The sequence below is a fragment of the Coregonus lavaretus genome, assembly GCF_964263955.1.
Source record: "Coregonus lavaretus genome assembly, chromosome: 23".
NCBI lineage: Eukaryota > Metazoa > Chordata > Actinopteri > Salmoniformes > Salmonidae > Coregonus > Coregonus lavaretus.
This window is the reverse complement of record NC_140010.1, coordinates 13,246,399-13,261,879: the sequence shown is the minus strand read 5'-3', so window position 1 is coordinate 13,261,879 and position 15,481 is coordinate 13,246,399. Positions and strand designations below refer to the sequence as shown.

General features: G+C 41.8%; 1 protein-coding gene across 1 annotated transcript; it reads left to right on the top strand.

Moving 5' to 3' along the window:
* Nucleotides 1-53: 53 nt before the first annotated feature.
* Nucleotides 54-15,422, top strand: LOC311099232 (THO complex subunit 1-like). The gene is made up of 21 exons (XM_084139917.1): nucleotides 54-566; nucleotides 789-862; nucleotides 983-1,043; nucleotides 4,061-4,130; nucleotides 4,276-4,394; nucleotides 4,536-4,584; nucleotides 4,706-4,801; nucleotides 4,910-4,992; nucleotides 5,133-5,212; nucleotides 5,378-5,486; nucleotides 5,731-5,865; nucleotides 6,068-6,168; nucleotides 6,333-6,399; nucleotides 8,319-8,369; nucleotides 8,536-8,606; nucleotides 9,744-9,839; nucleotides 10,215-10,280; nucleotides 13,640-13,723; nucleotides 14,370-14,517; nucleotides 14,774-14,858; nucleotides 15,019-15,422. Exons 1-21 carry the CDS (start codon nucleotides 516-518, stop codon nucleotides 15,294-15,296), a joined length of 1,974 nt encoding a protein of 657 aa, XP_083996043.1. The 5' UTR covers nucleotides 54-515; the 3' UTR covers nucleotides 15,297-15,422.
* Nucleotides 15,423-15,481: the final 59 nt, after the last annotated feature.

Here is a 15,481-nt window from a genome sequence, read left to right as displayed (position 1 = left end):
GTCTGTTGCGCATGCTTTCCCGGAAGTCTCGCGCTTCTGGGTTTAGGAACTCTGTGGAACCACAGTCAATCGTTCCAAAGTGTATAGTGTCATCTTCTGGCCTCATGTAAAACTGAAGGCTATTATACCAAAATAAATCATCCCTGAAATGCAATAGGCTACATCCGTTATTACACTGGTTATGAAATAATGAAGTTTTAGCAATATTTCTAAAGGCATGCAATGCATTTGATTTGGCATAGGCCTAGTTGAACAGTACATTTTACTCTAATGTTGACGATACGAACGAATGTATACCTGTGGCTCTGATTATGTTCCTTGTAAACTTTGACATTCATAGGATACAAAATGAAAATACCGCTAGTTCAGAAGATTATCGGTAAATTGTATTTATATTACAAATTATAAACATTACTTTCTGAACCATGCCTTACAATGTTGACATCCTGAATGCGCCCCATTTGAACCGGATGTACAACTTAAGTTGGGGTCACGTTTATTGTTGAAGAGGAAAGATGTCTGTACTGACTTTATTCAATTTCAACGATGCAAAAGATACATTTACAGTAAGAACTTAACTTCAATACGATGTATTTCAGAGTCTATTCTATGCATGATTTAAATTGTTTATCACATCTTTGTAGAAACGCTTACAATACCTTTGCAAGCCAAGCAATATTTGTTAGACACGTTAGCTGGCTAGCTTAAGAACGTTAGCAGGTTAACGTGTAGTCTCAAGAAAATACTAAGCTTTTATAATTTTTTCAATTGTTATAACTCTCATCCAGGCCTCAACCAGAAGTGCGTTGGACAACAAAACCAGCAAACCTTTGTTAAACGCATTCAACCAGATCACTGGAAAGTAAGTGGATAACGTTACATAGCTAACGTTATCTAGCTGTCTACATTAATTCAATTATCTCTAGGCAATGCCTCTGTCCACCTCACCACTGACATTGTCTGCCTGCTTGTCTCTCCACAGTGATACAGAGAAGAAGACCACCCTTGACCAAGCTCTGAGGCAGGTCCTGGAGGAGCAGATTGTAAGTTTAAAGAAGTGTAGCACAGTACCAGTCAAGTTTGGATACACCAAGGGTTTTTCTTTATTTTTACTAGTTTCTACATTGTAGAATAATAGTGAGGACATCAAAACTATTAAATAACACATATGGAATCATGTAGTAACCAAAAAAGTGTTAAACAAATCAAAATATATTTGAGATTCTTCAAAGTAGCCATCCTTTGCCTTGATGACAGCGTTGCACACTCTTGGCATTCTCTCAACCAGCTTCACCTGGAATGCTTTTCCAACAATCTTGAAGGAGTTCCCACATATGCTGAGCACTTTTGGCTGCTTTTCCTTCACTCTGCGGTCCAACTCATCCCAAACCAGCTCAATTGGGTTGAGGTCGGGTGATTGTGGAGGCCAGGTCATCAGATGCAGCAATCCATCACTCTCCTTCTTGGTCAAATAGCCCTTACACAGCCTGGAGGTGTGTTTTGGGTCATTGTCCTGTTGAAAAACAAATGATAGTCCCACTAAGCGCAAAACAGATGGGATGGCGTATCACTGCAGAATGTTGTGGTTGCCATGCTGGTTAAGTGTGCCTTGAATTCTAAATAAATCACAGACAGTGTCACCAGCAAAGCCCCCTCACACCATCACACCTCCTCCTCCATGCTTCATGGTGGGAACAACACATGCAGAGATCATCCATTCACCTACTCTGCGTCTCACAAAGACACGGTGGTTGGACTCAAATTTGGACTCATTAGACCAAAGGACAGATTTCCACCGGTCTAATGTCCATTGCTCGTGTTTCTTGGCCCAAGCAAGTCTCTTCTTATTATTGGTGTCCTTTGGTAGTGGTGTCTTTGCAGCAATTCGACCATGAAAGCCTGATTCACGCAGTCTCCTCTGAACAGTTGAGGTTGAGCTACTTGAACTCTGTTAACCATTTATTTGGGCTGCAATTTCTGAGGATGGTAACTCTAATGAACTTAACCTCTGCAGCAGAGGTAACTCTGGGTCTTCCATTCCTGTGGCGGGCCTCATGAGAGCCATTCATCATAGCGCTTGATGGTTTTTGCGACTGCACTTGAAGAAACTTGAAATTGTTCATATTGACTGACCTTCATGTCTTAAAGTAATGATGGACTGTCGTTTCTCTTTGCTTATTTGAGCTGTTCTTGCCATAATATGGACTTGGTCTTTTACCAAATAGGGTTATCTTCTGTATACCCCCCTACCTTGTCACAACACGACTGATTGGCTCAAACATACATTCCACAAATTGACTTTTAAGAAGGCACACCTGTTAATTTAAATGCATTCCAGGTGACTACCACATTAAGCTGGTTGAGAGAATGCCAAGCGTGTGCAAAGCTGTCATCAAGGCGAAGGGTGGCTATTTGAAGAATCTCAAATATAAAATATATTTTGATTTGTTTAACACTTTTTTGGTTACTAAATGATTCCATATGTGTTATTTCATTGTTTTGATGTCTTCAATATTATTCTACAACGTAGAAAATAGTAAAAATTAAGAAAAACCCTTGAGTAGGTGTTCTAAAACTTTTGACCGGTAGTGTGTGTGTGTGTGTGTGTGTGTGTGTATATATATATATATATATATATATATATATATATATATATATATATATATTTTTTTTTTTCTCCTTTTTTTTCTTTCTTTTTTTTTGTTATATACGTGGATATATAAATGCAACGTGTAAAATGTTGGTCCAATTTTTCATGAGCTGAAATAAAAGCTCCCAGAAATGTTCCATATTCACAAAAAGCTTATTTCTCTCAAATTCTGTGCACAATTTTGTTTACATCCCTGTTAGTGAGCATTTCTCCTTTGCCAAGACAATCCATCCACTTGACAGGTGTGGCTTATCAAGAAGCTGATTAAACAGCATGATCATTGTGCTGGCGACAATAAAATGGCACTCTAAAATGTGCATTTTTTTCAAACAACACAATGCCACAGATGTCTCAAGTTTTGAGTGAGCATGCAATTGGCATGTTGACTGCAGGAATGTCTAACAGAGCTGTTGCCAGAAATGTTAATGTTAATTTCTTGATAAGCCACCTCTAGCGTCGTTTTAGAGAATTTGGCAGTACATCCAACCGGCCTCACAACTGCAGACCACGTGTAACCACTCCAGCCCAGGACCTCCACATTTACAATTACATTTGACATTTTAGTCATTTAGCAGACGCTCTTATCCAGAGCGACTTACAGTTAGTGAATGCATACATGTTTTGTTTTTTTATTCATACTGGCCCCCCGTGGGAAACGAACCCACATCCCTGCCGGCCAAACCCTTCCCTACCTTGGACGACGCTGGACCAATTGTGCGCCGCCCATGGGTCTCCCGGTCGCGGCCGGCTGCGACAGAGCCTGGACTCGAACACATCCGGCTTCTTCACCTGCGGGATATACTGAGGAGGGGGAGTGGGGGTGCTGAGCAGTAATTCTGTCTGTAATAAAGCCCTTTTGTGCAGAAAAACGAATTGTGATTGACTGGGACTGGCTCCCCAGTGGGTGGGCATATGCCCTCCCAGGCCCACCCATGGCTGTGCCCCTGCCAAGTCATGTGAAATCCATAGATTATGGCCTATTTTATTCATTTCAGTTGACTGATTTCCTTCTGTGAACTGTGTAACTCAGTCAAATCTTTGAAATTGTTGCATGTTGCGTTTATATTTTTGTTCAGTATATTTATATGTATGTGTATATATGTGTGTTTTGTTTTGTTGTCACATACACCTGATAGGTGCAGTGAAATGTATTGTTTTACAGGGTCAGTCATAGTAGTACGGCGCCCCTGGAGCAAAGTAGGGTTAAGTGCCATGCTCAAGGGCTACCTGCCACCTAGCGGTTAGAGCGTTGGGCCAGCAACCGAAAGGTCGCTGGTTCAAATACCCAAGCCAATTTTTTTGGGAAAAATCTGTCGAAGTATACTGCTAGTACATTATCTTGCTTATGCTCAATATGCTTCACCAAGAGTCAAGAGAAACATTCTCCCTTTCTCTCCTTTTCTTTTACAGGTGGAAAAGAAAGCACTCGTTGATGACTTCCTGTCTCTCATCTATCTCAGCATTGATGGAGTCACTGAAGGTAAGCAGCAGGCTGAACGTCACATTATAACATCACTACATCTACCTCTGTTTTACCTCCTTAGTATTTCATTGATATACATGCTGGACAGCAAATGATGTAGTAATTGTGTAGAAAAGTGTAGTAAATTCACTGGTCCATGCAGGTATCTGCTCCGCCACCACTCCTTTCCTACTGTTGGGAGATGTTCTGGACTGTCTTCCTCTGGACCAGTGTGATAAGATCTTCTCCTTTGTTGAAGAGAATGTCTCCACCTGGAAGTCTGTAAGTAGCTTAGTCTGTGTTTCTCTGCGTTCTTAGAGTAACTGTCAATGTTTACTTGATGACAGGTTCCTTACTGAATATTTTTCCTTTTAGTTATTGAGGAAATACCACCAATATAACTTTCTCCTCTCTCACTTTCAGAACTCATTTTACACTGCTGGGAAGAACTACTTGTTAAGGATGTGTAATGGTGAGGATAAAGGCACACATTAAGTTCACTTCCTGGCAGATGGCTACCTGCCGGCTCTGTTTGTTGTTATCTTGATATGTGCAGATATTCCATCATTAAACCCCATCTTCTTACCCTGCAGATCTTTTGAGGAGGTTGTCCAAGTCTCAGAACACAGTCTTCTGTGGACGGATCCAGCTGTTCCTGGCTCGTCTCTTTCCCCTGTCTGAGAAATCAGGTGAGAGGGTTACATAGATCTACAGGAACTGAAGTCATTAATGTTTTCTCATGGATGTGGACTTGTGGCCACCAGTATGTTCCTCATGTATTCCTTTATGTGTTTCAGGTCTGAACCTGCAGAGCCAGTTTAATCTTGACAACATAACAGTATTCAACAAAAATGAGCAAGAGAGCACTCTTGGCCAGAAGGTAAATTCTAAGGATTACATATACTATATAGTGTGTAAGCTGTTGAATTATATTGTGTGTGTGTGTGTGTGTGTGTGCTGTTTAATGTGTTTATCAATGAATGAACACTCTCACTCTCTGTTCTGTGTTGTCTTCTACAGCCCACAGAGGAGAAAGAGGATGGGATGGAAGTGGAGGAGGGGGAGATGGGAGATGAGGAACCTAGTGCACCTGCTCCATGGTAAGCAACATGAGTCCTTGTTCCATCTATCACAATGCTTGGAATCATCAGTGTTTATTTTATCAACATAGCTATTACACTGATCCCTATGCTGGCAAGTCTTGTAAGTTCGATTACAGCTTGCTAAAACAAGTTGTCATCTATAACATTGCTCTCTGTTTGTAGTTCCATCCCTATCGACTACAACCTATACAGAAAGTTCTGGACTCTGCAGGACTACTTCAGAAACCCTGTTCAGTGTTATGACAAGTTCTCCTGGATGACTTTCCTCAAGGTGACTTTTCTGCCCTCACTCTTTCCCCCCAAAATAGCTTTGGGCCATTTCTTATCTGACATGACCCATCTATGGACATCTACTAAAAGTATGACACTTTGCTTTAAAACATTTATTGTTCAAAACTGTTAGTATTCTGTATGTCCTATGAAGTATCCAGATGGGTGCTGGCCATATTTGTTTCTGTGAGAAGACACTGAAAAGTTGTTTGAGTTAATGGAAATGTTCTGTATGTTGTCTGCAGTATTCAGACGAGACGCTGGCAGTGTTTAAAAGCTTCAAGCTGGACGACATGCAGGCTTCTAAAAGGAAGCTGGAGGAGCTGAGGACGGCAGGAGGAGACCACGTTTACTTTGCCAAGTTCCTCACCAGCGAGAAGGTGACATCTCAACCTCTTCCATCAATTAAGAATAGAGCAGAATAGAGATTGACTACATTGCAGTGAGACTGCACAGTCACTGGTCTACAAATCACCTTACATCCCAAGTAACTACTCATTATGTGATTGAGATTAGGAAGTCTATGCCTCGCCTTGCTCAAATGGTTACCCTCAAATACACTGACACAGTCTGTCCCTCTAGTTGATGGACCTGCAGCTCAGTGACAGTAATTTCAGACGACACATCCTCCTGCAGTACCTTATCCTGTTCCAGTACCTCAAGGGACAGGTCAAGTTCAAAAGGTGAGGTGGCCCAAGAAGATGCCCCCCGTCCCACACCATCATACCCTATGGCAGGTTGAATGTAGTCTGATTCAATTTAGCAGTAGAAGATGTAATAGTGAAATCATATTGTGATTTGACTGCTGTTGGTCTCTTCACTTCCAACTCTCGTCCTGTTGCTGCAGCTCCAGTTGTATCCTGAATGATGATCAGTGTTCATGGATGGAGGAGACCACCAAAGTTGTGTACCAGGTGTGTGTGTGTGTTTTTTATCTGATAGATTGTAAATTACTGTTCTATATCTTTACTGTTTTATATCATTATATCCTCTTGGTATGAATAGATTGTTTTGATATCCTTGGAGATTGAAAGTAGTGTTAGGTTCAAGCTCTTTGTGTATGAGAAGTGTAATTATTTAGTGAACTATAGGAATATGTGCTCCCAATAACTCAAAGCCTCTCCTGACTGATAAGTCTTATGATATGCACGGAGAAATCCTGGGTGATGGGAAAAGTACTGACGTATATCTTTGCGGAAGGGAGGGTGTGAGAGCTTAGGTTATAAGTGGACACTGCACTGTATTGAATGTACACCGTGGGCCCTGTGTAGCTCAGTTGGTAGAGCATGGCGCTTGCAACGCCAGGGTTGTGGGTTCGATTCCCACGGGGGGCCAGTATGAAAACAAAAAAGATAAAAAATGTATGCACTCACTAACTGTAAGTCGCTCTGGATAAGAGAGTCTGCTAAATGACTAAAATGTAAATGTAAAATGTACACTACCAGTCAAAAGTTTGGACACACCTACTCATTCAAGGGTTTTTCTTTATTTTTACATTGTAGAATAATAGTGAAGACATCAACACTATGAAATAACACATGGAATCATGTAGTAACCAAAAAAGTGTTAAACAAATCAAAATGCTGCCTTGATGACAGAGTTCCCACATATGCTGAGCACTTGTTGGCTGCTTTTCCTTCACTCTGCCGTCCGACTCATCCCAAACCAACTCAATTGGGTTGAGGTCAGGGGATTGTGGAGGCCAGGTCTTCTGATGCAGCACTCATCACGTTCCTTCTTGGTAAAATAGCCCTTACACAGCCTGGAGGTGTGTTGGGTCATTGTCCTGTTTAAAATCAAATGATAGTCCCACTAAGCCCAAACCAGATGGGATGGCGTATCACTGCAGAATGCTGTGGTAGCCATGCTGGTTAAGTGTGCCTTGAATTCTAAATAAATCACAGACAGTGTCACCAGCAAAGCACCCCCACACCATAACAACTCCTCCTCCATGCTTTATGGTGGGAACTACACATGCAGAGATCATACGTTCACCCACACCGCGTCGCACAAAGACACGGCAGTTGGAACCAAAAATCTCCAATTTGGACTCCAGACCAAAGGACACATTTCCACCGGTCGAATGTCCATTGCTCATGTTTCTTGGCCCAAGCAGGTCTCTCCTTCTTATTGGTGTCCTTTAGTAGTAGTTTCTTTGCAGCAATTCGACCATGAAGGCCTGATTCACACAGTCCCCTCTGAACAGTTGATTTTGAGATGTGTCTGTGACTTGAGCTCTGTGAAGCATTTATTTGGGCTGCAATTTCTGAGGCTGGTAAATCTAATGAACTTATCCTCTGCAGCAGAGGTAACTCTGGGTCTTCCATTCCTTCTGTATACCACCCCTACCTTGTCACAACACGACTGATTGGCTCAAATGCATTAAGAAGAAAATAAATTCCACAAATTGACTTTTAAGAAGGCACACCTGTTAATTGAAATTAATTCCAGGTGACTACCTAATGAAGATGGTTGAGAATGCCAAGTGTGCAAAGCTGTCATCAAGGCAAACAGTGGCTATTTTGAAAAATCTAAAATATATTTTGATTTGTTTAACACTTTTTTGGTTACTACATGATTTCATATGTGTTATTAGTTTTGATGTCTTCACTATTATTCTACAATGTAGAAAATAGTAAAAAATTAAGAAAAACCCTTCAATGAGTAGGTGTGTCCAAACATTTGACTGGTACTGTATGTATTCAGCTGTACATCTTTGCTGAGTAAACATTTGAAACGTCACTCTGAGTTTGGGCTCTTTTGTATGATACATGTGTTTATTGTATATTCAGATATTGCTATTTTTATCACCTGTCTAACTTGTTCCCTGTAGCTTCTCAGAGAGATCCCACCGGATGGAGACAAGTTTGCCGCCATGGTCGAGGTAAGACTAGTCTGAATATTCTGTATTCCGTAAGTCTGTGTAGTTCCTGCTAGTTCACATGTTTTATTAGTGACATCACAACATATAGCCTGCTGTGTGATAAGTCAAGGTTGACAGGGTAAGGGTTATTGATGACAATGAAAAGTTCCCTCTCATATTTTGACAGCATGTCCTAAACACAGAGGAGAACTGGAACTCGTGGAAAAATGAGGGATGCCCAAGCTTTGTGAAGGACAGGTATGGCAGCAGAATTCAACAACCTAATGTTCATGAAAATATTATTGTCAAGACAAAGTCCAAATTGAAAATGTATATCATACATTAAAGTGAGGAATATATATACAGTGCCTTCAGAAAGTATTCACACCCCTTGACCTTTTTCACATTTTGTTGTGATTTTTGAATGACTACCTCATCTCTGTACCCCACACATACAATTATCTGTAAGGTCCCTCAATCGAGGAGTGAATTTCAAACACAGATTCAACCACAAAGACCAGGGAGGTTTTCAAATGCCTGGCAAAGAAGGGCACCTATTGGTAGACTGGTAAAAAGCAGACATTGAATCTCCCTTTGAGCATGTCGAAGTTATTAATTACATTTTGTATCAATACACCCAGTCATTACAAAGATACAGGTGTCCTTCCTAACATAGTTGCCGGGCAGGGAGGACACCACTCAGGGATTTCACCATGAGGGCAATGGTGACTAAAACAGTTAGTTTAATGGCTGTGATAGGAGAAAACTGAGGATGGATCAACAACATTGTAGTTACTCCACAATACTAACCTAATTGACAAAGTGAAAACGTGCATCCTGTTTGCAACAAGGTACTAAAGTAATAATGTCCTAAATACAAAGTGTTATGTTTAGGGCAAATACAATACAATACAACACATTACTGAGTACCACTCTCCATATTTTCAAGCATAGAGGTGGCTGCATCATGCTATGGGTATGCTTGTAATCATTAAGAAATTGAGAGTTTTTCAGGATAAAAAACAAACAAACAGAATGGAGCTAAGCACAGGAAAAATCCTAAAGGAAAACCTGGTTCAGTCTGCTCTCCACCAAACACTGGGAGATTAATTCCCCTTTCAGCAGGACAATAACCTAAAACACAAGGCCAAATCTACACTGGTGTTGCTTACCAAGAAGACAGTGAATGTTCCTGAGTGGCTGAGAATTTTGGAAAGAATAATGGGCAAATGTTGCACAATCCAGTTGTGGAAAGCTCTTAGAGATTTACCCCCAAAATACTCACAGCTGTAATTGCTGCCAATGCCAAAGATACTTCTACTAAGTATTGACTAAGGGGTGTGAATACTTGTTTAAATAAGATCTTTCTGTATTTCATTTTCAATACATTTTCAGACCAGTAGATGACAAACCCAAGAGACCCATGAGGAAGAGACAAGCTCCAGAAGACTTCCTAGGTAAAGGCCCTGACAGGAAGGTTTTCATGGGGAAGTAAGTAGCAATCCTAACCTAATAATAACAATAACAATAATAATAATTTGGTGGGTGCTTGTAATGTACAATAATAATTTATTCAACTTCTATAGCGCTTTTCATTACAGAAAGAATCTAAAAAATTGGACATTTAGTGCATATCCCAACTCTGTATGGCAATGATAACTGGGACAGAATAGTAATGTGTTTCCCAAAACCATAGTTGGTTTAGGAAAGTTGAGGTATGCCAGTTGGATTATTTACAATGTCTAGCCCTCACATTGGAGCCTAATGAAAATGGCAAGAAATGGCATGTTGCCAATATAGGGGACGAGTGACAAAGTTTCCCTTGAATTTGGCTTTGCCAAAACTCATGTGTTTGTTTTCTTGCAGTGATGAACTCACGAGACTGTGGAATCTGAACCACAACAATATGGCAGCTTGCCAGTCAGATAGCAGGTGAGTGGTTTTACAGCGGTGGTGCAGCTGGTCAAAGTTACATAGCCCACCTACCTACATGTAAGGTTTTGGTGTATAACTTCTACCTTTTTAGTTTTCACCCAGTTATTAACGTTAAAGGAGAATTGAGCTTTTCTACAACCAAATCTAAAAATATATATGTAAATGGCATATTATAGAAGGGTCCAGACACTTTGTGGAATGGTATCAAATACATCAAACATATGGTTTCCATGTGTTTGGTGACATTCCATTTACTCCATTTTGGACATTATTATGAGCTGTTATCCCCTTAGCAGCCTCCTGTGGTCTGGACCAATGTTCCCTCTAAGCTGCGCGTGGGCTCGCATCTCCCCAGGACTGCCGTGCAAAATAAATATCAGCCCGCGCAGAGAAGCACGAGATTGAACTTAACTCAACTTGTTTTTTGTTTTTTTAACCTTTATTTAACTAGGCAAGTCAGTTAAGAACAAATTCTTATTTAAAATGACGGCCTACACCGGCCAAACACGGACGATGCTGGGCCAATTGTGCGCCGCCCTATGGGACTCACAATCACGGCCGGTTGTGATACAGCCTGGAATGGAACCAGGGGGTCTGTAGTGATGCCTCAAGCACTGAGATGCAGTGCCTTAGACCACTGCGCCACTCGGGAGCCCTAGAGTTTGCCCCCTTAGTTTTACTACTATCAACGTTTCCCTTTACTGTGGGAATTGTGATCGAATCAATGCAATATTAGCCACTTTCAATGCAACATACGAAACAAAACTAACTATGCAAGAGATTTTGTTGTAGGCATCGGAGTAGTATTGTATTGATACACACAACTCAACCCGTACTCTACACAGACCGGTGCGGTATAACCAATCAGAGCTGCAGTAGCCCTATATGCAAATAGACAAGTGCCATATACAGTGGGGGAAAAAAGTATTTAGTCAGCCACCAATTGTGCAAGTTCTCCCACTTAAAAAGATGAGGGGCCTGTAATTTTCATCATAGGTACACGTCAACTATGACAGACAAATTGAGGGAAAAAAATCCAGAAAATCACATTGTAGGATTTTTAATGAATTTATTTGCAAATTATGGTGGAAAATAAGTATTTGGTCACCTACAAACAAGCAAGATTTCTGGCTCTCACAGACCTGTAACTTCTTCTTTAAGAGGCTCCTCTGTCCTCCACTCGTTACCTGTATTAATGGCACCTGTTTGAACTTGTTATCAGTATAAAAGACACCTGTCCACAACCTCAAACAGTCACACTCCAAACTCCACTATGGCCAAGACCAAAGAGCTGTCAAAGGACACCAGAAACAAAATTGTAGACCTGCACCAGGCTGGGAAGACTGAATCTGCAATAGGTAAGCAGCTTGGTTTGAAGAAATCAACTGTGGGAGCAATTATTAGGAAATGGAAGACATACAAGACCACTGATAATCTCCCTCGATCTGGGGCTCCACGCAAGATCTCACCCTGTGGGGTCAAAATGATCACAAGAACGGTGAGCAAAAATCCCAGAACCACACATGGGGACCTAGTGAATGACCTGCAGAGAGCTGGGACCAAAGTAACAAAGCCTACCATCAGTAACACACTACGCCGCCAGGGACTCAAATCCTGCAGTGCCAGATGTGTCCCCCTGCTTAAGCCAGTACATGTCCAGGCCCGTCTGAAGTTTGCTAGAGTGCATTTGGATGATCCAGAAGAGGATTGGGAGAATGTCATATGGTCAGATGAAACCAAAATATAACTTTTTGGTAAAAACTCAACTCGTCGTGTTTGGAGGACAAAGAATGCTGAGTTGCATCCAAAGAACACCATACCTACTGTGAAGCATGGGGGTGGAAACATTATGCTTTGGGCCTGTTTTTCTGCAAAGGGACCAGGACGACTGATCCGTGTAAAGGAAAGAATGAATGGGGCCATGTATTGTGAGATTTTGAGTTAAAACCTCCTTCCATCAGCAAGGGCATTGAAGATGAAACGTGGCTGGGTCTTTCAGCATGACAATGATCCCAAACACACCGCCCGGGCAACGAAGGAGTGGCTTCGTAAGAAGCATTTCAAGGTCCTGGAGTGGCCTAGCCAGTCTCCAGATCTCAACCCCATAGAAAATCTTTGGAGGGAGTTGAAAGTCCGTGTTGCCTAGCGACAGCCCCAAAACATCACTGCTCTAGAGGAGATCTGCATGGAGGAATGGGCCAAAATACCAGCAACAGTGTGTGAAAACCTTGTCAAGACTTACAGAAAACGTTTGACCTGTGTCATTGCCAACAAAGGGTATATAACAAAGTATTGAGAAACTTTTGTTATTGACCAAATACTTATTTTCCACCATCATTTGCAAATAAATTCATTAAAAATCCTACAATGTGATTTTCTGGAGAAAAAAAATCTCATTTTGTCTGTCATAGTTGACGTGTACCTATGATGAAAATGACAGGCCTCTCATCTTTTTAAATGGGAGAACTTGCACAATTGGTGGCTGACTTAATACTTTTTTTCCCCACTGTATGGATCTGTGCCATTCACTTTGAACTGGACTGTGTTTACAGCATGAGCGGTCGTGAGTAGATGCGCTTGTTTTGAGATCAAAGAGCTGCATGTATCCATGTGTGCACATTTGTTTATATCCTTTGCTAGTTAGTGAGTTATTAGCCCAGTTATAAAGAATTTGTAGTCAGCAATAGGGGAGTGATTGCTTCCTATAAGAGCACAAAACAAAACTCTTTGAAATGCGAGTCGGGTAAAGAGCTCTTTTATGTCTTAAAGGGGCAGTATTGTATTTTGAGACAGGCTTAAGCTAAGTAACCAATAGGCAGAGGGTAGCATAATTTGTCTAATTCTCTGTAATAATGATATGGGAATAATAATGCATTTTATTTTTCTAAACACAACATTTTCAGTCACCTCCTTGTCTGAAGGACAAGTGGATAAACAGGTTAATGTCAAGCCCTGCATGTCTCATGGAATGTAGGCCTACATTGAACACCACACATTGGCTGCTACAGTAGGCTAAATGATAGAACAGCTATTTCCATGTTAAAATGTTATGGGATACATTTCCTCCATTGTTTTTGATGTTAGGCTGCTCTGGTAGGCTTACATTATGATCTAATAGCCACAGCAGCCTACTTGACCACTGTCTGAAACGGTAACTTAAAGCGGGTGCAGCCTCAGTGTTGACAGTAAACGCATGCTGGAAGTTATACAGAATTTTCCCAACTTTCAAGTTTGCGCTCAGCAGACCAGACATTTGCTCTGTCCTGGAAAGAAATTTGACGGAACATTGTTCTGGACCCTTCAAAAAAAAAAAAATACGTATCCTTTAACCCTACATGTTCATGTCTTGTCCACAGGGAGTTCATGCCTACTCTGGAGGAGTTCTTTGAAGAGGCCATTGAACAAGCTGACCCAGCCAACATGGTGGAAAACGAGTACAAGTACGTGTATACACTGAGTGTACGAAACATTAGGAACACCTGCTCTTTCCATGACAGACTGACAAGGTGAAAGCTATGATCCCTTATTAATGTAACCTGTTAAATCCACTTCAATCAGTGTAGATGAAGGGGAGGAGACAGGTTAAATAAGGATTCTTAAGCCTTGAGTAACTTATTTGTGTATGTGTGCCATTCAGATGAATGGGTAAGACAAAATATTTTAAGTGCCTTTGAACAGGGTATGGTAGTAGGTGCCAGGTGCACAAGTTTGAGTGTGTCAATAACTGCAACGCAGCTGGGTTTTTTATGCTCAACAGTTTCCTGAGTGTATCAAGAATGGTCCACCACCCAAAAGGACATCCAGCCAACTTGACACAACTGTGGGAAGCATTGGAGTCAACATGGGACAGCATCCCTGTGGAGTGCTTTTGACACCTTGTAGAGTCCATGCTTCAATGAATTGGGCAAAATGGGGTGCAACTCAATGTTAGGAAGGTGTTCCTAATGTTTTGTACACTGTGGATAAGTGTAATGGAACTGTTGATTGTCTAATTTCCTAAGACCTATCCAGTGGTGTCAAGAAAGATTCTGCCATGTGAAAGTGTTCTGGTTCAATATTCTCCACTCACCACTCTCTATCCTGTAGGGTGGTGTGTAACTCAAACTATGGCTGGCGAGCCCTGCGTCTGTTGTCTAGGAGGAGTCCCCACTTCTTCCAGCCCACCAACCAGCAGTTCAAGAGCCTGGCCGACTACCTGGAGAGCATGGTCATCAAACTGGCCAAGGAGCTGCCGGTGAGTTGTCTGGTCTGGCTGGAACTATGGGTGCTTGGATACTCAAACATTTTATGACTTACGCAAGGGTCCCCTTGGGAGCATAGGGTGTCCACCATGGGAGAATCTCAATTGCATACTCCTCGCGTCCTTCTCACAACCTATTGGAGGAGAAGGTCGGAGGGGAGAGGGGACGCAATGAGAATGCAATTGAGATGTTCCCCATGTCTCCACCTCACTCTTGATGGATTGGATCCCCTTTGCCCTGTCATCACAGAAGGACCTCCCTTCTGAGGAGATAAAGACAGGAGAGGAAGACTATGAAGACAACGGCGACACCCTTCTCAAAGAGAGCAACGACAGTGAGTTCTAGCGTAAAACTAAAGTGTAGAGCTTCTAGATATGAGTAGTTGTAAAATCAAAGCTCCAGTTGGAATGTAGATTACTTCCCCCTGTTTTTGTTAATATGTTTTTGATTTTACAAAAACATCACCTAATTCCTTCATTTTTGTGAGCCCCCAGGTCCGAGCATGCAGACCAAGCTGGTGTCTAACCAGCAGATGGATGACATAGCAGCCAAGCTGGGTGCCCAGTGGAAGACCCTGGCTGGCCAGCTGGAGATAAAAGCAGCGGAGATCCGGGAGATTGAGACAGACAGCGAGGACGTGGACATGCAGGCCAAGCTGCTGCTGGTGGCCTGGCAGGACCGTGAGGGGACACAGGCCACCGTCGAGAGCCTTGTTCCAGCACTCAATGCTGCTGGCTTCCCCAAGATCGCAGACATCCTGAACGAGACATAGAACATCACACCCCTCCCTGGCCTTCCTTTTGTTGGTCTTTATCCTTCCTGAAAACATTTGTTTATGCTCAGACATGTACTGTAATTTCATCCTCTGTAGAATCTTTAAATAAATACTGAACTTTGACGAGCAGCTTTATTGATTTAGCTATAACCACTTGTGATCCTACAGAGGACAATTAATAC

Coding starts and splice junctions, on each gene's coding strand:
- LOC311099232 (XM_084139917.1), top strand. CDS start 516: ATGTCTGTACTGACTTTATTCAATTTCAACGATGCAAAAGATACATTT. Junction 4,802..4,909: donor TCCCCTGTCTGAGAAATCAG/GTGAGAGGGTTA, acceptor TATGTGTTTCAG/GTCTGAACCTGCAGAGCCAG. Junction 5,487..5,730: donor CCTGGATGACTTTCCTCAAG/GTGACTTTTCTG, acceptor TGTTGTCTGCAG/TATTCAGACGAGACGCTGGC.